The sequence below is a fragment of the Loxodonta africana genome, unplaced genomic scaffold (genome assembly GCF_030014295.1).
Source record: "Loxodonta africana isolate mLoxAfr1 unplaced genomic scaffold, mLoxAfr1.hap2 scaffold_29, whole genome shotgun sequence".
NCBI classification, from domain to species: domain Eukaryota; kingdom Metazoa; phylum Chordata; class Mammalia; order Proboscidea; family Elephantidae; genus Loxodonta; species Loxodonta africana.
Genome location: NW_026975011.1, coordinates 2,027,868 through 2,048,287, shown reverse-complemented (window position 1 = coordinate 2,048,287; position 20,420 = coordinate 2,027,868). Strand labels below are relative to the sequence as shown.

Sequence of the window (20,420 nt, the reverse complement as noted above, 5' to 3'; positions counted from 1 at the left end):
CCGCACTCCAGGCTCCAAAACCAGTTGCTGCCTCCCAGTGGCTTCTCCTCCTGTCAGCCGCATTGCTGCGCTGCCTGCGTGCACTGGCTGGGCTTCCCCTAAGGTCACTTCTTGGGGCTAGGGCTGCATCCCGTGCTTGCGCCATCTCAGGATGCCATGCTCAGTTCCCCTGCGCCCAGTCCGAAGCCCAGCACCAAGGTTTTCTGACTGGGACGCTGGCTCCAGGCTCCGAGAACAGTCGCTGCTTCCCCGTGGTTGTTCGTTCTCAGTCTCTGTCACTCAGGTCAACTCTTTAGATCTGTGTTTGATGGTCAGGGTTCGTAGATTGTCATGTATGTGATTGATTCACTTGTTGTTCTGAGTCTTTGTTGCAAGAGGGATCCGAGGTAGCTTCTACCTTGTCAGACATCTTGTCCCCACCTCTCAGTTCCTTTCTTTTTGAATCTGCATAAATACCTTCAGCTGAAGTAAGCAGCCCCAAATATTTAATAGTAGGTTGAGAAAATTGTGGTGCAGTGGTTAAGCATTCTGTTGCTAACCAAGTGGTTGGCAGTTTGAATCCAGCAGCTGCTCCTTGGAAACCTTATGGGGCAGTTCTACTCCGTCCTATAGGGCTGCTATGGGTTGGAATCAGCTCTATGGCAATGGGTTTGGTTTTTGGTTTTGAGCAAACTGGGGTTTTCTTTGGAAGCCTTGTGCCCTGTAATGGCTACATGTTGTAATAATAAAATACTGTCTTTATCCTGTACAGATGTGGGACAAATTATAAGACCATCTATGTATTGCAATAACACTGATCCATATTTAAATTAGGGCCCTGTGGTGCAGTGGTTAAGCACTTGGCTGCTAACTGAAAGGTTGACAGTTTGAATTCACTACGCATTCCTTGGAAACTGTTCTATGGGAACGTTCTACTCTGTCCTATAGCATTGCTATGGGTCAGAATAGATTGGATGACAATGGGTTTTTTGTTGCTGTTTTTGTTTTATTTAAATTAAAATAGAACTAAGTCTGAATGTAATACTTGTGAAAACTAGTAGGACTTTCAGTTAACCCTCTGGGAGAACTGTTCCCATATATATACTTTTTTTTTTTCTAGGCAAAAGCAAGTACTGACTATCCCAACAAACAGGTATAATAAAGAAAGTGTTACAGAGATCTACAACTGTGAAGAATATATCATCACTTACTACCTGGGCCAAGTAAAGATTGAGAACCACAGGGAACCTAAGTACTGTAATCTTATTTATAGCTCTCAAATCTTACATGAATCTCCACCCTCTATTGTTTGGTATTTTTACTAGAAAATAGGAGTGTTGCAAGTATTAGTGCATGGTATAATTAAACCCTGATGTAGAAAATATTGGAATATAAGTTCTAGCCCTGCTAAAGCTCCAGGTTTTAATAGACACTGAGCTATTTTAATTAGGGGTTTAGAAGTGTCTATCTGAACCTGAATAAGTTCAGCTTACAAGACTTTTCCTACATCTGTGGTTGTTCTTGCCCAGAGTCCAGCAGGTGTTGTTCTAATTCCTTTTTTTCTGCCTGAGTTTGTTCCGGAGTTCTTTCTACTTCATGCCTGTGAATAAAGCATAGAGCATCCTCTACTTTTCTTTCAGTAAATGAGTCATCTAATGGAGGAAAGTTTAATAGAATTTCTCCACCGTCAGTATATGGCATCACCACTGGAATAACAAATCTTGCCCTAATAAATTAACCTGAGTATCACTGCTGAGGGCAAAAGGGTGTAAATCTTCGGTGAATTCTAAAAATATTGGTACTGGCTCTGAGTGAGGCAAAATTTGTTGTTCATTTTTGAAATTCGCACAATTTTAGAAGTTTTGTTACTCCAAGGAAGAGGTTTTCATAAACAAGTGAGATTTATACTGACACGGCAACATCTCTGTCAGTCAGGAAGGTATGAGCCTCCCCATTTTCATGGAGTGTTGTCTCCTCCCAACTGTTGAGAGGAACCATGGTGAAAATCCCTAAATCCTTGAAGCACCATCACTGTGAAGGTAATGGAGGTGCTGAAGAAGTAACCCTTTGTTTATTCTTAAGTTTAAAAAAAAAAAAAAAGCCAGTTTAAAATGTCTGGGCTTCTTACACTAGTTGCAGACTAGCTCATTTTTGGGTGTATTTGTTTCAGCCTATCCCTTGGTCAGGATTCTATCATTACCGCCTCTACTTTGCAGCTCTTGTAACTGGAAAGCTATCAATTCATTTTGGGCTCTCTAGTGTTTTTTTTTTTTCTCCATTTTTTTTTTTTAATTTTATTGTGCTTTAAGTGAAAGTTTACAAATCAAGTCAGTCTCTCAAACAAAAACTTGCCACATATACCCAATTGCTCGCCCACTAATGAGACAACCTGCTCCCTCCCTCCACTCTCTCTTTTTTTTTGTTTATTTTGCCAGAATCTAACCATCTCTACCCTCTCATCTCCCCTCCAGGCAGGAGATGCCAACATAGTCTCCAGTGTCCACCTGATCCAAGAAGCTCACTCCTCACCAGCATCCCTCTCCAACCCATTGTCCAGTCCAATCCCTGTCTGAAGAGTTGGCTTTGGGAATGGTTCTTATCCTGGGCCAATAGAAGGTCTGGGGGCCATGACCACCGGGGTCCTTCTACTCTCAGTCAGACCATTAAGTGTGGTCTTTTTACGAGAATTTGGGGTCTGCATCCCACTGCTTCCCTGCTCCCTCAGAGGTTCTCTGTTGTGTTCCCTGTCAGGGCAGCATCAGTTGTAGCTGGAAACCATCTACTTCCTCTGGTCTCAGGCTGATGTAGACTCTGGTTTATGTGGCCCTTTCTATCTTTTGGGCTCGTGATTACTTGGTGTTCTTCATTCTCCTTTGATCCAGGTGGGTTGAGACCAATTGATGCATCTTAGATGGACGCTTGCTAGCATTTAAGACCCCAGACTCCTGTCTTCAAGGTGCGAAGCAGAATGTTTTCTTAATAGATTTTATATGCCAATTGACTTATATGTCCTCTGAAACCATGGTCCCCAAACCCTCACCTCTGGTGCGCTGGCCTTTGAAGCATTCCGTTTATTCAGGTAACTTCTTTGCTTTTGGTTTAGTCCAGTTATGCTGACCTTGTCTGTATTGTGTGTTATCTTTCCCGCCACCTAAAGTAGCTCTTATCTACTATCTAATTAGTGAATACCGCTCTCCTATCCTCCCTCCCTCCCCCGTCTCATAACCATCAAAGAATATTTTCTTTTCTGTTTAAACTATTTCTTGAGTTCTTATACTGGTGGTCTTATACAATATTTGTCCTTTTGCATCTGACTAATTTCACTCAGCATAATGCCTTCCAGATTCCTCCATGTTATGAAGTGTTTCACAGATTCATCACTGTTCTTTATTGATATGTAGTATTCCATTACATGAATATACCATAATTTATTAATGCATTCATCCATTGTTGGGCACCTTGATTGCTTACATCTTTTTGCTATTGTACACAGTGCTGCAATGAACATGGGTGTGCATATATCTGTTCCTGTAAAGGCCCTTATTTCTCCAGAATATATTCCAAGGAGTGGGATTGCTGGATCATAAGGTAATCCTATTTCTAGCTTTTTAAGAAAGTGCCAAATGATTTCCAAAGTGGTTGTACCATTTTCCATTCCCAACATCAGTGTATAAGTTTTCCAATCTCTCCACAGCCTCTCCAACATTTACTGTTTTGTGTTTTTTTGATTAATGCCAGCCTTGTTGGACTGAGATGGAATCTCCTTGTAGTTTTGATTTGCATTTCTCCACTGGCTAATGATCATGAACATTTCCTCATCTATCTGTTGGCTACCTGAATGTCCTCATTAGTGAAGTGTCTGTTCATATCTTTTGCCCATTTTTTAATTGGGTTATTTGTATTTTTGCAGTTGAGTTTTTGCAGTATCATGTAGATTTTAGAGAACAGGCGCTGACCAGAAATGTCATAGCTAAAAACTTTTTCCCAGTCTGTAGGTAATCTTTTTACTCTTTTGGTGAAGTATTTGGATGAGCATAGGCGTTTGATTTTTATGAGCTCACAGTTATCTAGTTTTTCTTCTGCGTTGTTAATAATGATTTGTATGCTGTTTATGTCATGTATTAGGGCTCCTAACATTGTCCCTATTTTTTCTTCCATGATCTTTATGGTTTTAGATTTTATATTTAAGTCTTTGATCCATTTTGAGTTAGTTTTTTGTGCATGGAGTGAGGTATGGGTCTTGTTTCATCTTTTTGCAGATGTATATTCAGTTATGCCAGCACCATTTGTTAAAATGACTGTCTTTTCCCCATTTAACTGTTTTGGGGCCTTTGTCAAATATCCACTGCTTGTATGTGGATGGATTTATGTCTGGATTCTCAATTCTGTTCCATTGGTCTACGTATCAGTTGTTGTAACAGTACCAGGCTGTTTTGACTGCTGCGATGGTATAATAGGTTCTAAAATCAGGTAGAGTAAGGCCTCCCACTTTGTTCTTCTTTTTCAGCAAGGCTTTACTTATCTGGGGCCTCTTTCCCTTCCATATGAAGTTGATGATTTGTTTCTCCATCTCATTAAAGAATGTCATTGGAATTTGGGTCGGAATTGCATCAAATGTATAGATCGCTTTTGGTAGAACAGACATTTTTATAATGTTAAGCCTTCCTATCCACGATCAAGGTATGTTTTCCCACTTATGTAGGTCTTTTTGGTTTCTTGCAGAAGTGTATTGTAGTTTTCTTTGTATGTGTTTTACATCTCCGGTAAGATTTATTCCTAAGTATTTTATCTTCCTGTGGGCTGCAGTAAATGGTATTGATTTGGTGATTTCCTCTTTGATGTTCTTTTTGTTAGTGTAGAGGAATCCAACTGATTTTTGTATGTTTATCTTGTATCCCGATACTCTGCTGAACTCTTCTATTAGTTTCAGTAGTTTTCTGGAGGATTCCTTAGGGTTTTCTGTGTATAAGATCGTGTCGTCTGCAAATAGAGATAATTTTACTTCTTCCTTGCCAATCTGGATGCCCTTTATTACTTTGTCTTGCCTAATTGCTCTGGCTAGGACTTCCAGCACAATGTTGAATAAGAGCGGTGATAAAGGGCATCCTTTTCTGGTTCCCAGTCTCAAGGGGAATGCTTTCAGGCTCTCTCCATTTAGTGTAATGTTGGCTGTTGCCTTTGCATAAATGCCCTTTATTATGTTGAGGAATTTTCCTTCTATTCCTATTTTGCTGAGAGTTTTTATCATGAATGAGTGTTGAACTTTGTCAAATGCCTTTTCTGCATCAATTGATAGAATCATGTGATTCTTATCTTTTGTTTTGTTTATGTGATGGATTACATTAATTTTTTTTTTTCAAGTAATGAACCATCCCTGCATACCTGGTATGAATCCCACTTGATTATGGTGAATTATTTTTTTGATATGTTGTTGAATTCTATTGGCTAGAATTTTGCTGAGGATTTTTGCATCTGTGTTCATGAGGGATATGTTGTTGTTGTTAGGTGTATTGAGTCAGTTCTGACTCGTAGTGACTCTATGCACAACAGAACGAAACGCTGCCCAGTCCTGTGCCATCCTTACAATCGTTGTTATGCTTGAGCTCATTGTTGTAGCCACTGTGTCAATCCACCTCATTGAGGGCCTTGCTCTTTTCCACAGACCCTGTACTTTGCCAAGCATGATTTCCTTCTCCAGGGACTCATCCCTCCTGACAACATGTCCAAAGTATGTAAGATGCAGACTCGCCATCCTTGCTTCTAAGGAGCATTCTGGTTGTACTTCTTCTAAGATAGATTTGTTCGTTCTTTTGGCAGTCCATGGTATATTCAATATTCTTCGCCAACACCACAATTCAAAGGCGTCAACTCTTCTTCGGTCTTCCTTATTCATTACCCAAATTGTTGGGCAGAGGGATGTGGAACCATGGTCTCCTTGAACATCTAGCTCAACTGGCATAACATAGTTTATAAACAAAAATGTCCTACATTTTATTTTGGTCAGCAACGTCTGGGGCCTTAAAAGCTCGTGAGCTGCCATCTAAGATACTCCACTGGTCTCAATCTCTCCAGAGAAAGAGAGAAAAAACAAAACCAAAGACACAAGGGAAAGATTAATCTAAAGGACTAATGGAACACAACTACTACAGCCTCCACAAGACTGAGTCCAGTACAACTAGATGGTGCCCAGTTACCACCATTGACTGCTCTGACAGGATCACATTCGAGGGTCCTGGACAGATCTGGAGAAAAATGTAGAACAAAATTATAACTCGTAAAATTTTTAAAAGGACCAGATTTACTGGTCTGACAGAGACTGAAGAAACATTGAGAGTATGGCCCCCAGACACCCCTATAGCTCGGTAATGGAGTCACTCCTGTGATTCAACCTTCAGCTAAAAATTAGACAGGCCCATAAAACAAAATGAGACTAAATGGGCTCACCAGCCCAGGGACAAAGTAAAGAAGGTAGGAGGGGATAGAAAGCTAGAAATGATGAGCCCAAGGTCAAGAAGCGGAGAGTGTTGGCATGTCATGGGGTTGGCAACCAATGTCAAAAAACAATATGAGAATTAATTGTTTAATGGGAAACTTGTTTGCTCTATAATCTTCAGCTAAAGTGCAATAATTTTTTTTTTAATTCATGAAAAGGTTTATACACAAAAAAGAAACAACCTTTGATGGTTACAAGGAAGGGGAAGGGTGGTGATGGAAAAACATTAAATGGACAATAAATAAGTGGTAACTTTTGTGAAGGGTGAGACAGTACACAATACTAGGGAAGTCACACAACTTGTTCAGGGCAAGGTCATGGAAGCTCCATAGACACATCCAAACTTCCTGAGGGACCGAATTTCTGGACAAAGGGCTGTGGTGACCATGGTCTCAGGGAACATCTAGCTCAGTTGGCATAACGTAGTTTATAAAGAAAATGTTCTACATTCTACTTTGGTCAGTAGCACCTGGTATCTTAAAAGCTTGCGAGCGGCCATCTAAGATACTGCATTGGTCTCACTCCATCTGGAGAAAGGGGGAATGAAGAAAACCAAAGACACAAGGGAAAGATTAGCCCAAATGTCTAATGGACCAAGGTACTACATCCTATACCAGAATGAGTATAGATGGTGACTGGCTACCACCACCAATTGCTCTGACAAGGATCACACCCAGACAGAGCTGGGGGAAAATGGAGAACAAAATTCTGACTCACAAGCAAACAAAAAAAACAGACTTACTGTTCTGACAGAGACTGGGAAAAAAAAAAAACCAAGAATATGGCCCCAGGACATCCTTTCAGTTCAGTAATGAAGTCACTGCTGAGGTTCATCCTTCGGCCAAAGATTAGACAGGCCCATAAAACAAAATGAGACTAAATGGGCACACCAGCCCAGGGGCAAGGACGTCAAGGCAGGAAGGAACAGGAAAGCTGGTAACAGGAAACCCAAGTTCAAGAAAGGGAGAGTGTTGACACATCGTGGGGTTGGCAACCAATGTCATAAAACAATATGTGTACTAGTTGTTTAATGAGAAACTAGTTCGTTCTGTAAACCTTCACCTAAAGTACAGTAAAAAAAAAAAAATCTATGTATTACAAGTAGAAACTTGAACATATTATATGAATACAGCTGGATGCATTTTTATAAACTGCCTATATCCATGTTACCAGCATTCAAATCATGAAGTAGAAAAATACTGCACCTTAGAAGCCCCTTTCATGCCTCTTTTTATTTACAAGCCCTGTGGTGAATCTATCCCATACCTCAGGCAGCATAGAGACTGTTTTTAATCTTTATATGAAACGTGACATCCTACAACTTATAGCCTTCTTTGCTTTTTTTTTTTTTCTCAATTTTATATTTGTGAGACTTATGCCCATTTTTGTATAGATGTAGATTTTTCATTTCCATTGCTGAGTAGTGTTGACTTTTTGGGGGATGCCAAAAATTTATCCATTCTACAGTTAATAGGCGTTTTGAGATTTTCAGATATAATATAGCAATATTTCTGTCTTCTCCTTTTATCTCTATCAAATGCATAGCAGCTCAAATATGATAGCATAATAATGAAGCACTGAATTTTGTGCAGTGTATTACTTTTCTTTTGCTGCAGTAAGAAGTTACCACAGATTTAGTGGTTTAATATAACACAAATTTATAATCTTATAGTTCAGAAGATCAGAAATTTTTTTGATTATGTAAAAAATGAATGTTTATTGTAGATAAATAGAAATCATAGATAAGCAAAAAGATGATACAAATTATTCATAATCTCACCACTGAGAAGCATAACCAGTTTTAGCATTTTTGGAGCACAGCCTTCTAGCTATTTTTTTCTACGCAGCCTATGATTAGTGATTTTATATATATATATATATATGTTTACATATAAATATATTTGCATTATCTATCTGATATATAACATATAAATATTTATAATTTATTTTAACAAATTAGTTTATAATTTATATTAATTAAATATAAATTTATAATTTTTACATATGTGAATAAAACAAAAAAAAACCTGTTCCTGCTGAGTCACAGTCGACTCATAGTGACCCAATAGAAAGAAGATCAGAAGTTCAACTTGAGTCTCACTGGGCTAAAATCAAGGTTTTGATGGGATTCATTCTTTTCTGGAAAAATTGTGTCCTTAAAGTTTTCAGATTCAAGAGGCCATGGGTATTTTTGAATCATGGACACCTTCTGCAATCTTCAAAGACAGCAGTTGCTGGTCAAGTTCCTCTCACAATGCCATCTATCTGGTTTTCTGACTTCTGTTGAAAAAGTTCCTTTGATTTTAAGAATTTATGGGATTAGGTTGTTCCCACCTGGATAACCCAGGATAATTTTCCATATTAAGGTCCTTAACCTTAATAACATCAGCAAAGTCCCTTTTGTCCATGTAAGGCAATATATTTACGGTTCTGCAAATTAGGACTTACACAACTTTTGCACCATTCTGACTACCATATGCAAGATTGAAGATGTTCACGTTTCCAGGAAAAGTACTCTGCCAATGCAAATCCCCAATAATGTCAACAAATACATCATTAAATTTTATTTGGTTTTGGATGGAAGAGACACTCAAGTCGAAACTGAGAAAAGCCTAACATGCGGGGATATAAGTAGAATAAATGGGGCTTCTCGCAGCGGATGAGGTCAGTTCATTTGCTACACAACATGCATGTATATGGTACATTTCAACTGCCTGAACATGAGCCAGTGTATTTTACAGTCATGTAAATACTTTTTTCTACAAAATGCATACATATCCACTCAATCACACAAATGCTTTATCTCTCTATATTGCACAAACACATTAGTTATTTGCCCATGTGGAAAATACAGTTTCTGATCATGTGAACTACATATGTGCATAGGTCCATAACTACCACAGAACTTATTATAATCCATTACCTTTGGAATAAATTAGAACTCAATCCATTACAAATATAGAGATAATAGATTAAGCTCAAAAACCAAAACCAAACCCACTGCCATCGAGTCGATTCCGACTCATAGCTACCTTATAGGACAGAGTAGAACTGCCCCATAGAGTTTCCAAGGAACGCCTGGTGGATTCGAACTGCCAGCCTCTTGGTTAGCAGCCGTAGCACTTAACCACTACACCACCAGAGTTTCCAGGTTAAGCTCAGATTAATGATAAAGAAATAATAAAAGTTTTGTGGGACCAGGAAAAGACGTAGATATTGTCCATTAATATATTAAATAAATACTCACTTTATTTCTATTCTAGGCCACACACTAAGCAAGACATAAGAGATACAGCCCCTGTCCACAAGGATCACACAGTGTAATGAAGAAAAACATAACAAAGCCTTAGAGAAATAAATCTCAAATTACAACTAAGGTAAGTTCTACGATAGATAGGGAAATGGTATTAAGAAAACATCTAACAGGAGAAAGTGGACTAGGCTGAAGAAATCTAAGTAAAGGTAATCTCATAACTGGAGCAGGAAAGTATAACACTACATCAGGAATAGAGAAATAGTGTTATGATCATAAGTGAGTTGAATATCCAGAAGTCATGAAGCATTGTTCGAATTCAAAAGTGTCCCTATAAGGAGTCTTAAAAAAAAAACAGCAAACAAACAAAAACAAAAATCGTACAAACCCATTGCAGCCGAGTAGATTCTGACTCATAACAACCATATAAGACTGAGTAGAACAGCCCCATAGGATTTCTAAGGAGCCAACAGTAGATTCAAACTGCCAACATTTTGGTTAGCAGATATAGCTCTTAACCACTGCACCAAATGGTTAAGTCCTCAACAACTAATTGAAAGGCCGAATGTTTAAACTCACCCAGAGGCCTCCGAAGAAAGGCCAGACATCAGGTTCTGAAAGGTCACAGCCTTGAAAACCTTATGGACCCAGTTGTACTCTCCACAAATGTAGTCACCAAGAGTCAGAACTAACTGGAAAATAATTGTTTATTGTTTGTTTTTCAATTAACATGATAAATACAAGGTTAGCATATATCTGCCCAATTATAAATGGAACTACTGGTTTTTCCACTCACTTCATCTACTAATAGACAGTGCCCATTAATAGCAATTTAAAGAGTTTTCATGGTAGTTCTTACTTTAAATATCCAATATTATTTTCAGACTAGGCAACCAGATTATTCAGACAATTCTGTCAGTGATTGAAAGATCATGATATATGTGGCATTAACTCTCCTAATTTGAAGGGCAATGCCCACTCTTTAAGTTTCTTTAATGCCATCTTCATATCCTTATTTCTCAGACTGTAGATGATGGGATTCATGATGGGTGGCACTGTAGTATAGAATACCGACACCAGCAAATCCAAGGGTGATGGAGATTTGGGTAAAGGTCGTAAATAGGCAAAAAAACCAGAAAAGAGAAAGAGAGTCACAACAGTGAGGTGAGGCAAGCACGTGGAGAAAGCTCTAGACCTGCCTTCTCTGGATGGGATTCTCAGAACAGTGGAGAAGATGTGAATGTAAGAGATATCAATAAACACAAAACAGCCAAAATCTAACACCAGGCTGAGCACAATGACTACTAATTCCACAGTATTATAAGAACAGGCTAGGGACAGCAGTTGTGGAACATCACAGAAGAACTGATGAACTTCAGGAGACCCACACACAGGTATGGAGAAGGTAGAAGCTGTGTGCAGAATTGCATTGAGAACTCCACTGACCCATGAGGAAGCTGCCATCTGCACACAGGCTCCATGGCTCATGATGACTTCATACCTCAGTGGGTGGCAGATGGCAACGTAGCGGTCATAAGACATCACTGTGAGTAGAGATACTTCTGTAGTGGCTGAGAGGAAGAAGAAAAATACCTGTGAAACACAGCCGAGAAATGAGATGGTGGTGTGATTAGCCAGAGAGTTTGCGATGGATTTGGGAACAGTGATGGAAATGAGGCAGAGATCCAGAAAGGACAAGTTCTGCAGGAAGAAATACATAGGGGTGTGGAGCCGATGATCCTTGCTTGTGAGAGTGATGATGAGAACGTTCCCCAGTACAGCTGCCAGGTATAGCAGCAAAAACAACACAGCATGTGAGATCTGGATCTCCCGAACATCAGAAAACCCCATTAGGAAGAACATGGTCACAGAGGTGAAGTTGTTCATTTCTCTGGGTGTTTAATCAATGACTCTAAAAAAATAAAATGAACAACTTGTGATTTAGTCAAGGGAGTTTACTCTTCTACTTTCTCAGGTTCACTTTCTCTGAAACATGTGCAGGTATTCCATGCCATACAAGAGTAACACCACCAAGTCTTCAGGAGGTAATTGAACACAAATAATCCCATTAACTGAATGACTGAAAATGGTTATCAGTCAAGTCCAAATCATCCACCTTGTCATTCTATGTTGATTAAGGCCCATATTCCACATCTAATTCAAATAGAATTTCATATACCTTGTATTGAAATATGTAGTGAGAAAGTGCACAAATTTGGGACCAGTCAGTCCTGAGTACAAATTTTAGATCAGCTGTTTACAAGCTTTGTGATCTCATATACATTTTTTGAGTACCCTTATTCAACCTACTGTGTAAGCGTTATCATTGGATCATTCTTTTGATTCAATTAAATAATGCATATACAAATTATCACCATAATTATTTGATAAGAAGACACTTAACTAATACCATTTTCACTACTCATTTCATCTCCCTTCTTTGTGCCAGTATCAGGAAAAATCGTGAAAACTTCTGAAATAGGGAAAAAACTGATTTTCCTGTCTAGGACACTGGGTTATCTTTGTATTTGTCTTTGAGCTATCCTACAATTGGGAAAGTTGTATTAAACTGTTAATAGTGCAAATTATTGTCCTTAGAAATACAAATTAGTTTTGTTTTAGTGGAGAGTAATTCATATTTTCTCTGTAGATAGACCTGTTTTGCACCTACTTGTTATTTTTCTCAGCCTTGCTTGTTTGGCCTTTTATACGTGAAATTTTCATTTTGATGCTGAATCAGTTGGATATCTAATTCTGTCAATCATTAATGAATTAAGTAAAATATTTGGCATGTACTTGCTTTATATATGTATGTCAATTATATTTTATGTTCTTTAAAAAAAGTTGTCTTTATGATCTGAAATAGATAGCAACCACTGACACTTAGAGTCAAACCTTATGAAAGGATTTGAGATATCTTAGATAGAAATATTTGGGCAATTTATTAGGGACATGGACAACAGAAAACTACCCTCTATTCTCTATCATTTTATATTTTATCAAAACCTGTCCCTAAATTTACTGATCACTTCAAAGTAGAACTGAAGTATTTGAATTGTGCAGAAAAAGTACTCACATTCATTTCACATGTCTTAGAAGTGTTTGTCTTCTAGGCCGATTCCACAATGTTGCTGCTGTTGGCTTCTAGGAGCTTGTTCAGTGAATCAGGTGTTTTCAGCCAAATTTCCTGCTTAATTACCTAGGCCAATAAAATTTCTTGGAGTCATTTATTAAGTGTTGTTATTCATTACTGCTTGGTCAGCTTTCCTTTTCACCTTGCTATTCTCCTAGCACATTCTTCCCAGCTGTTCTTAGCTCTCACCACTCTTCCCATTCTCTCCTTTCTCAGTGGGTTACTCCATCATCTCCGAGGCTAAGAATAGTAAAGATTTCCTTTGTTTCTCCACCAATATACTCTCTTTCTCTCTTATTTTTGTCTTCATTTCCACTTGTCTTAGAGGAAGAGTTGTTCCTTCCTTTATATATCCATAGTGCTGTACTGTACAATGGAATCTACACTGATGTCTTAGTATAACTGTTTAATTGATACATTCATAAGTGACATTCAGGGGAGGTAACCTGTGCAGAATCCCACTATGAGGCCATGCCAACTATATCCATAATTTTGCCCAGTATTTTGGATTCTTAATCTAATCTATTCAATGAATGCACGTTTGCTTTTCTCAAACTATACAACTGATGGGGCCCTGGAGACACAGAGATTAAACGTTTGGATGATAACCACAAGGTAGGCAGTTCGAATCTACCAGCCACTCCTTGGAAACCCATTGGAGCAGTTCCACTCTGTCCTATAGGGTCACTATGAGTGGGAACTGAATGGCAAATGGTTTGTTTGTTTTTAATACCATCGATATGGAAGTTATGCCTTTTGTCTTGATCATGATATAATTTATGCACCCGAGGGTTTGCTATCTCACTTTTTCCTTTCTTTCCTACATTTTGAATACCATTATGCAAGTAAATACTCAAAAGCTCAGCAAAAATGTTGATGTTATTTGTAAGGGTCACTATGAGTTGGAATCACCTTCACAGCAACAGGTTTGGTTTTGGTTTTAGAACCTATAGAAGCAGTAGTCAAGGAATCAAACGACATATTGCATTAGGTAAATTTGCAGAAAAAGGTCTCTTTAAAGTGTTTAAAAACAAAGATGTCATTTTGAGGACTAATGTGCGCCTGACCCAAGCCATGGCATTTTTCAATAGCCTCATATGCATACAACAGCTGGACGAGGAATAAGGAAGACCTAAGAAAAACTGATGCATTTGAATCATGGTGTTGGTGAAGAATACTGAATATATCATGGACTGCCAGAAGAATGAACAAATCCATGTTGGAAGAAGTACGGCCAGAATGTCCTTAGAAGCAAGGATGGTGAGACTTCATCTCACATACTTTGGACATGTTATCAGGAGGAACGGGTCCCTAGAGAAGGACATCATGTTTGGTAAAGGGTCAGCAAAAAAGTAGAAATCTCAAGAAGATGAATTAACACAGTGGCTGCAATAATGGGCTCAAGTATAACAATTCTGAGGGTGTTGCAGGACTGTGCAGTGTTTCCTTCTGTCGTACATAAGGTGGTTATGAGTCAGAATCAACTCATCTAACCCTTCAAAGTCAATTCTGCATAACGCTGTTCCCCCATAAATAATTTCTCCCACCGTATACTTCATACCCACTAACAAAACTTCCTGAAAATTGTTTGATATCTGTTACCACCTTCCAATTCATCTATCTCCTCCACAAACCCACTGATAACTTATGTTGTAAAACCAGTGAAGCAGCTAACAAACAAAAAACAAAACGAAGTCTGTAAATGACCTTCTGTTTTCCAAAATCAGTGTGATCCCTTCATACATTCATTTTCTCTATGAACTCACCTCAGGATTTGCAACAAATAACTTTATACTTCTTACCAAAATTGTCTGTCCTCAGCTCCCAGTTCCCTAGACCAGTGACCCCTGGCTCCACAAGAGCAGCATCACTTAGGAACTTGTTATAAAGGCAAATTTTCTTGGCTCAATGTGCCCTAGATCTGCTGAATCAGAAACTCTGGCATGGGGTCCAGTGAGATGTGCTTTAATTGTGTTGAGTAATTAAAACATCTATTCAAGTTCATATTTTTTAGATAAGATGAAACAAAATAAATATAAAAGATAAATACAAATGACTTTGATGTTCCCTAGAGTTTGAGAGCCAGTGCCTTAAGGGTATATGGATCGCATCTAGCCATTAATCAAATGTCTTTGTCTTTTTCACTGCCAAATTTTCATGTTGTTTTTCTCTTAAAACTAGGTCCCCCCTCCAGAAAAAAAAAAAGTCTTTTACTTTTCTTTGGCTCTGTCTTTAAAGTCTCCTTTGGCTGTATCATCACTCAGCCAAAATTAGCTCTCAGCAACAATCTCAACTTGTCTTTGGAGATCCAGTTGTTTATCTCAAAATTAAAATTGTCAGAGAGGAAAATTAGAAACAGACATCTTCCTTTGATTTTACAATTTTTTCCTACCCACAAAATCAAATATTAGCCATAAAAATTCCTGACCCCAAATCAATCTTGCCGGGTGCTTCTGTCATCCCCAATTTTTTTTTCCTCTCCAAAGCCAGTTTTATTTAATTTAAATTTCAAAAGGTATAATGGTTGCAGGTGGGTGGAGGGACAGAGACCACCTTGTGACCTGATATCAACTGATTGCAGTAAAAGCAGGGAGGGCAACTTACAATCTATCACGTTAGGATTAGACAATGGTTCATCTTCTATTCGTCTCCCTCCTCTTCTACTTATAAGCTTCATTTTAACTAGCCTAAGTCTCTTTTTTTTTTTTTAAAAAAAAAAAAGTCTCTTTTTTTAAGTCTCACCGTTTGCTTTTTTTTTTTATTCGGAATCACAATGGTTTCCCTATATGTATATAGAATAACTACTCAGAATAAACCTTATGTTTCAATTTTGTTGAGTTTTGATTATTTTAACAATGCTCTGAATTTACATTTTAATTGCTTAACAAGTAATACATGTTTTCTTAACAAAAAATTGTAATAAACATGCAAGATGCTGTCTATTGGGACAAATGAGGGTGTACAGTGTGTGCTTCAGGAGAGATGAGGGAATTAAGGTATATTTCATATAAAAAATATGGGAAATAAAATAATTAACACTTGAAAAATGGGAAATATTTTGGAAGGAAAAAGTGGAGAGATCTTTTAATCCAGGCAACATGGTGTGAACAAAGCAGAACCTCGGCAGCCTGAAGGGTGTGTAGGAAGAACACTCTGTAGAACAAGGGTCCCTAAATTGGTCTAGGGTAAGAGGGAGAGGAGAGTTGAGGGGATGGATAATAGGTTCATATCTAAAAACAGAGTAACAGAGGTAGAATTTTCTGAAAGATAACTGCTCCCCATATTTAGTAACCTTTGCAAGGAAGATATTTTTAAGGTAGAGAGACAAGTCAGGATAGTATCCTGATAGTATAGGTATGAGTTATTAAAAGATGGCCTGGAATAAGTAGTCACAATAAGAATGAAAGGGAAAGAAAAGACACAAAATAACTTACACAAGATAAAGAGAATGAATGAAAAGTTTCAACATGTTATTGATTGACTGCAAGTGAAATGAAGGTTAAAATAAAATTTTAGATACAGAGGTGTGGCTGTAAATTTTTCCATCTTGGCTACAAAATTGGGAGGGAGGGAGAATATGCTGCTCTGTGCTGGCCTTGCTTCCCTGCCCCTTTCCCACAGGGACACATTTTGTCCTAGCCTACCTGTGCCCTGTTCCCCAGCCTTACAGCAAACCCTTCTGCTTATTAGACCACAAGAGGTGACAGCAAGACAGCACTGAGCAACAATCTATTTATTGGTGCCACAACCATACTGTCATTGGCAGCCAAATGCAGGAGGTGGTCTTACTGCATGACAGTGTTCTTACCCAGGGAAGATGGACAACCCATTTTACTTCTCATTTATCTTTAATTATGAAATAAAACCATCTAACAAGGAAAAATCGCCACTGGTTTTAAGAACGTTCTTGCCTCACTCATCGGCAGTCAGCTCCCTGCAGCCCACTTGCCTGTGGAAGACCTCTTGCTGTGGGGAACCGCCCCTTGCATTTGTCTGCCAGTGCAAGGTGAGGGGGTGACACCAATAAATAGATCGTTGTTCAATGCTATCTTGTGGTCATTTCTTTTTTTTTTTTTGATCATGAATTCCCTGGAACTCACTACGGACCCCAATCTGTATGTTTTGAAACTATGTCTTATACTTAACTGTCTTTGACCCAACTCAAGGAAGAGTTTACTAATATACAGATTCAGATAAATCAACTAGAGCAAATCATTATCAGAATAAAATTAAAGACTCTTATATTTTGAGAAGCCTCTTAAAATTTCTCTAGGCCCACAAATAATTTTGCATGTGAATGGTCCCCTTCTTGCTTTTTAAATAACCCAGAGTCTAGGTACCAGGGTCATGGTGAGGAAGTGTCTTATAGTTGACTAGGATCCCATTCCCCAACTCTGATTCTTCAAAGTATAGCAGCCTATTGTTTTGTTTTCTTAAGAATAAGGGGATCTGAGAAAGCCCCTTATTTTTATTTTGGAATGCTGGTAGAAGTCAGGGATGATTCACAGTTTGAGAAACGCACTATTGGGAAAGTGAGATCCTGACCACTCACCCTGCAATGGCCACGTTCTAAGATCTCTCCATGCAGTGTTTAACATAACTTACACCTGTGCTCAAAGCAATCTATTACATGCCCATTACACTGAAGGCTTGGACCTGTAAAGAGTTTAAGGGATTAGCCCCACTTCACACAATGGTGAAGCTGGAATTTGAACACAGGTGGCCTCACTCCAAACCTCTGGTTTCTAGTTGCTGTGCTAGAATGTCTGACACAACGTTGTGGACTCAGACACACTCAGCTGTATGCCAGGTTGTCATCATAAAACAGCTTTTGCAAAAATGACACATTCACCTTCCTCTTTAGCACGGTGCTTCTCTTTATTTAAAATAGACCTCATATCTTAATTCTTTCTATTGCTGAAAGGTGACTGAGTTTATTTCAACTCATAGCAAACACATGTGAGAGAGTAGAACTCTCCCTGAGGATTTTTTAGGCTGTAATGGTTTTGGGAACAGATTGCCAGGTCTTTCTTCCACAGAGCCACTAGGTGGATTCAAACCACCAATCTTTCCATTAGTAGCCCAGGGCTTAACCACTGGGCACAGGATACACAAAAGTTCAACAGCTGGTAAAGGGCTAGTTTTGTGGGGTCCCCTCCTATCTCTTCTCATGAACTTCCAGGGGATGACACTAACAGCTAATATTCAACACATTCTTACTTTGCCCACCTACTCATATCATTTTGGAGCCTCACAGCTGACCTGTTACCCACACTTTAAAAATGAGAAAATGTATACAAAAGTGAAGACATTTGATTAGGGTTGAAAAAGGGATGTAGGAGACAGAAACAGACAAGAACTGTCTGACCTTACCCAGGTTCCTCCATCCACAGTACATGATCTCAGTATAGTAGGGCATAGTAGACTAAACCATGGATTTCTGGCCTATGCCTCCTCCCTATTTTTACGACTTCTCCTTGAGTTGAGTAAGAACATACCCTGGGAATAGAACCAAATTAACCACCACACTGTCCTCAGAAGGAAAGGGGCGTTACAGGAGTTAACTCATTTATCTCCAGAGCTGCAAGGAAATCTCAAAAGACACAGATTATTCTAGCTTTTTACCTGGGACCAGCATTCCTTAACATTGTGATAAGGAAAAGTATAACACCTCATTCTTTCGATGTGAATATATTTGTCAGTAAACCTGAGCAAGCTTTAAAAGTGCACTAGCCGTTAGTCTTAATTTTTATGTGAGACATCTTTTCATATGTTTTTCCTATTTATATTGATTTTACTGCTTTCTTTAAACATCCTGTGTGTTAGGAAATTTAGCTCCTTTTACTGTCATACTTCTTAAGTGCGAAAAAGTTAGGTTTTTTAATTTTATCTGTGCTGATATTTTGCACACAGTTTTCATTTAATCGAGTTAAATATGCTAGCCCTTTTCTTTAATGATCTGGCTTTGGAGGCTTGCTTGAAAATGTGTTTCCTTTCCTTCTGTGATTTGGGTTGTAGTATATAAAAAAGAAAAAAGCCAAGATACAATTTCCTATTTTTTAAGCACCACTTTTTTTTTTTAACATCACTCTGGTATTTTAACGTATTTTTCAAAGGAGCATTATACAATTCTTCTTAGGTGCTAATACAAGTGATTGAAATAATTTATTCACCTATTTTGGATCTATTCTTCTATTATATTTCACAGATATTACCAATCTAATTATATACAAAACACTCATTTATTTATGTAACTTTTCTAACAACCACTTATTGAATTACCTTATTATATCAATATGCTATTTTTAGTTTTCCAGATACACAATGATAATCATCTAAGAATAAAGATAATTTTGCCCTTCCAATTTTCGAAACCTGTATTTATTTCACATATCTACCTTTACAGACAAACACAAAATATATATTGACTAACAAGTGTATTTTCCTTATTTCTGTCATTATTGGAAGTATCTGTCATGCACACTTAACAATAAACCTACTGCTAAATTATTAACAGCTAAATTATTATTAAGATTCAGTGTTGACTTTAGTGATGGCATAATTTTCTTTAATTAATGGTGAATGTATTAATAGATTTCTAATTACTAAAGCTTATTCGATCCCTGAAAATAACCAGTTTTTGTGCTGTATTTTTTAACCTGCTTTTGAATAATGGTTAATATTCCCTTAGTTATACACATTTCCTTGGTTTCCAGAAACATAAGGGGCAGTTGTGTAGCTTTTTTTTTTTCTTAGTATGTATTGTTAAAAATCAAAATGATCGACAGTATCTTGTTAATATCTCCCAGTTTCTGTCCCTCAAAGTACTGATACATAACATGCATGGGTCATGAAAACACTACGCTCGCTGAAAAATGCCACTCACAGAAGGCCAAAGAATTCCATTTTAATGAAATGTATATAACAGGCAAGTCCGTACAGAAAAAAACCAGATTGGTGCCTACTAGGAGCAAGGAGGATGGAAAAATGGGGAGTGACCGGATTAATGGGTATAGGATGTTTTTTAGAAGTGATGAAAATGTTCCACAATGAGATAGTGGTGATGGTTACACAATTCTCTGAAAATGTTAAAACACTCTAAATTGTTCACTGTAAAAGGGTAAATTGTGTAGTATTGAATATATCACAATAAAATACGCTATATTTTTTTACAAAGGAGCACCATCTACTATGTCTTACACATAATTTCAGACCGTTTTAATGCACAGATCAATGCATATCTGTAAAAATCCAGCTATGTACAACCCCTCCTTTTTTTTAGTACAACATTCTCTTTCAGGCATGTGTCCTAATTTGTTTAATCTGTGTCCTACTGATGAACACTTATTAGTGGTGGCGCAGTAGTTAAGAGCTTGACTGCTACCTGAAAGGTGGCAGTTCGAATCCACCAGGTGCTGCCTGGAAGTTCTGTGGGGCAGTTAGTTCTACTCTCCCCTGCAGGGTCGCTGTGAGTCAGAATCCTTGGCTGCGTGGCAATGGGTTTGTTTGTTCGTTTGCGTGTTTGTTTGTTTGGTGATCTACCGATGAACACTTATGTTGTT

The 20,420-nt window shown here is 38.1% G+C and overlaps 1 protein-coding gene across 1 annotated transcript; it reads right to left on the bottom strand.

Moving 5' to 3' along the window:
* Positions 1-8,490: 8,490 nt before the first annotated feature.
* On the bottom strand, positions 8,491-20,130 carry LOC135229396 (olfactory receptor 14A16-like). The gene has a single exon (XM_064278995.1). It carries the CDS (start codon positions 11,610-11,612, stop codon positions 10,656-10,658), a length of 957 nt encoding a protein of 318 aa, XP_064135065.1. The 5' UTR covers positions 11,613-20,130; the 3' UTR covers positions 8,491-10,655.
* Between the last annotated feature and the right edge of the window lie 290 nt (positions 20,131-20,420).

What these genes read in the sequence shown, in the direction of transcription:
- LOC135229396 (XM_064278995.1), bottom strand. Translation starts at nt 11,612, where the DNA reads ATGAACAACTTCACCTCTGTGACCATGTTCTTCCTAATGGGGTTTTCT.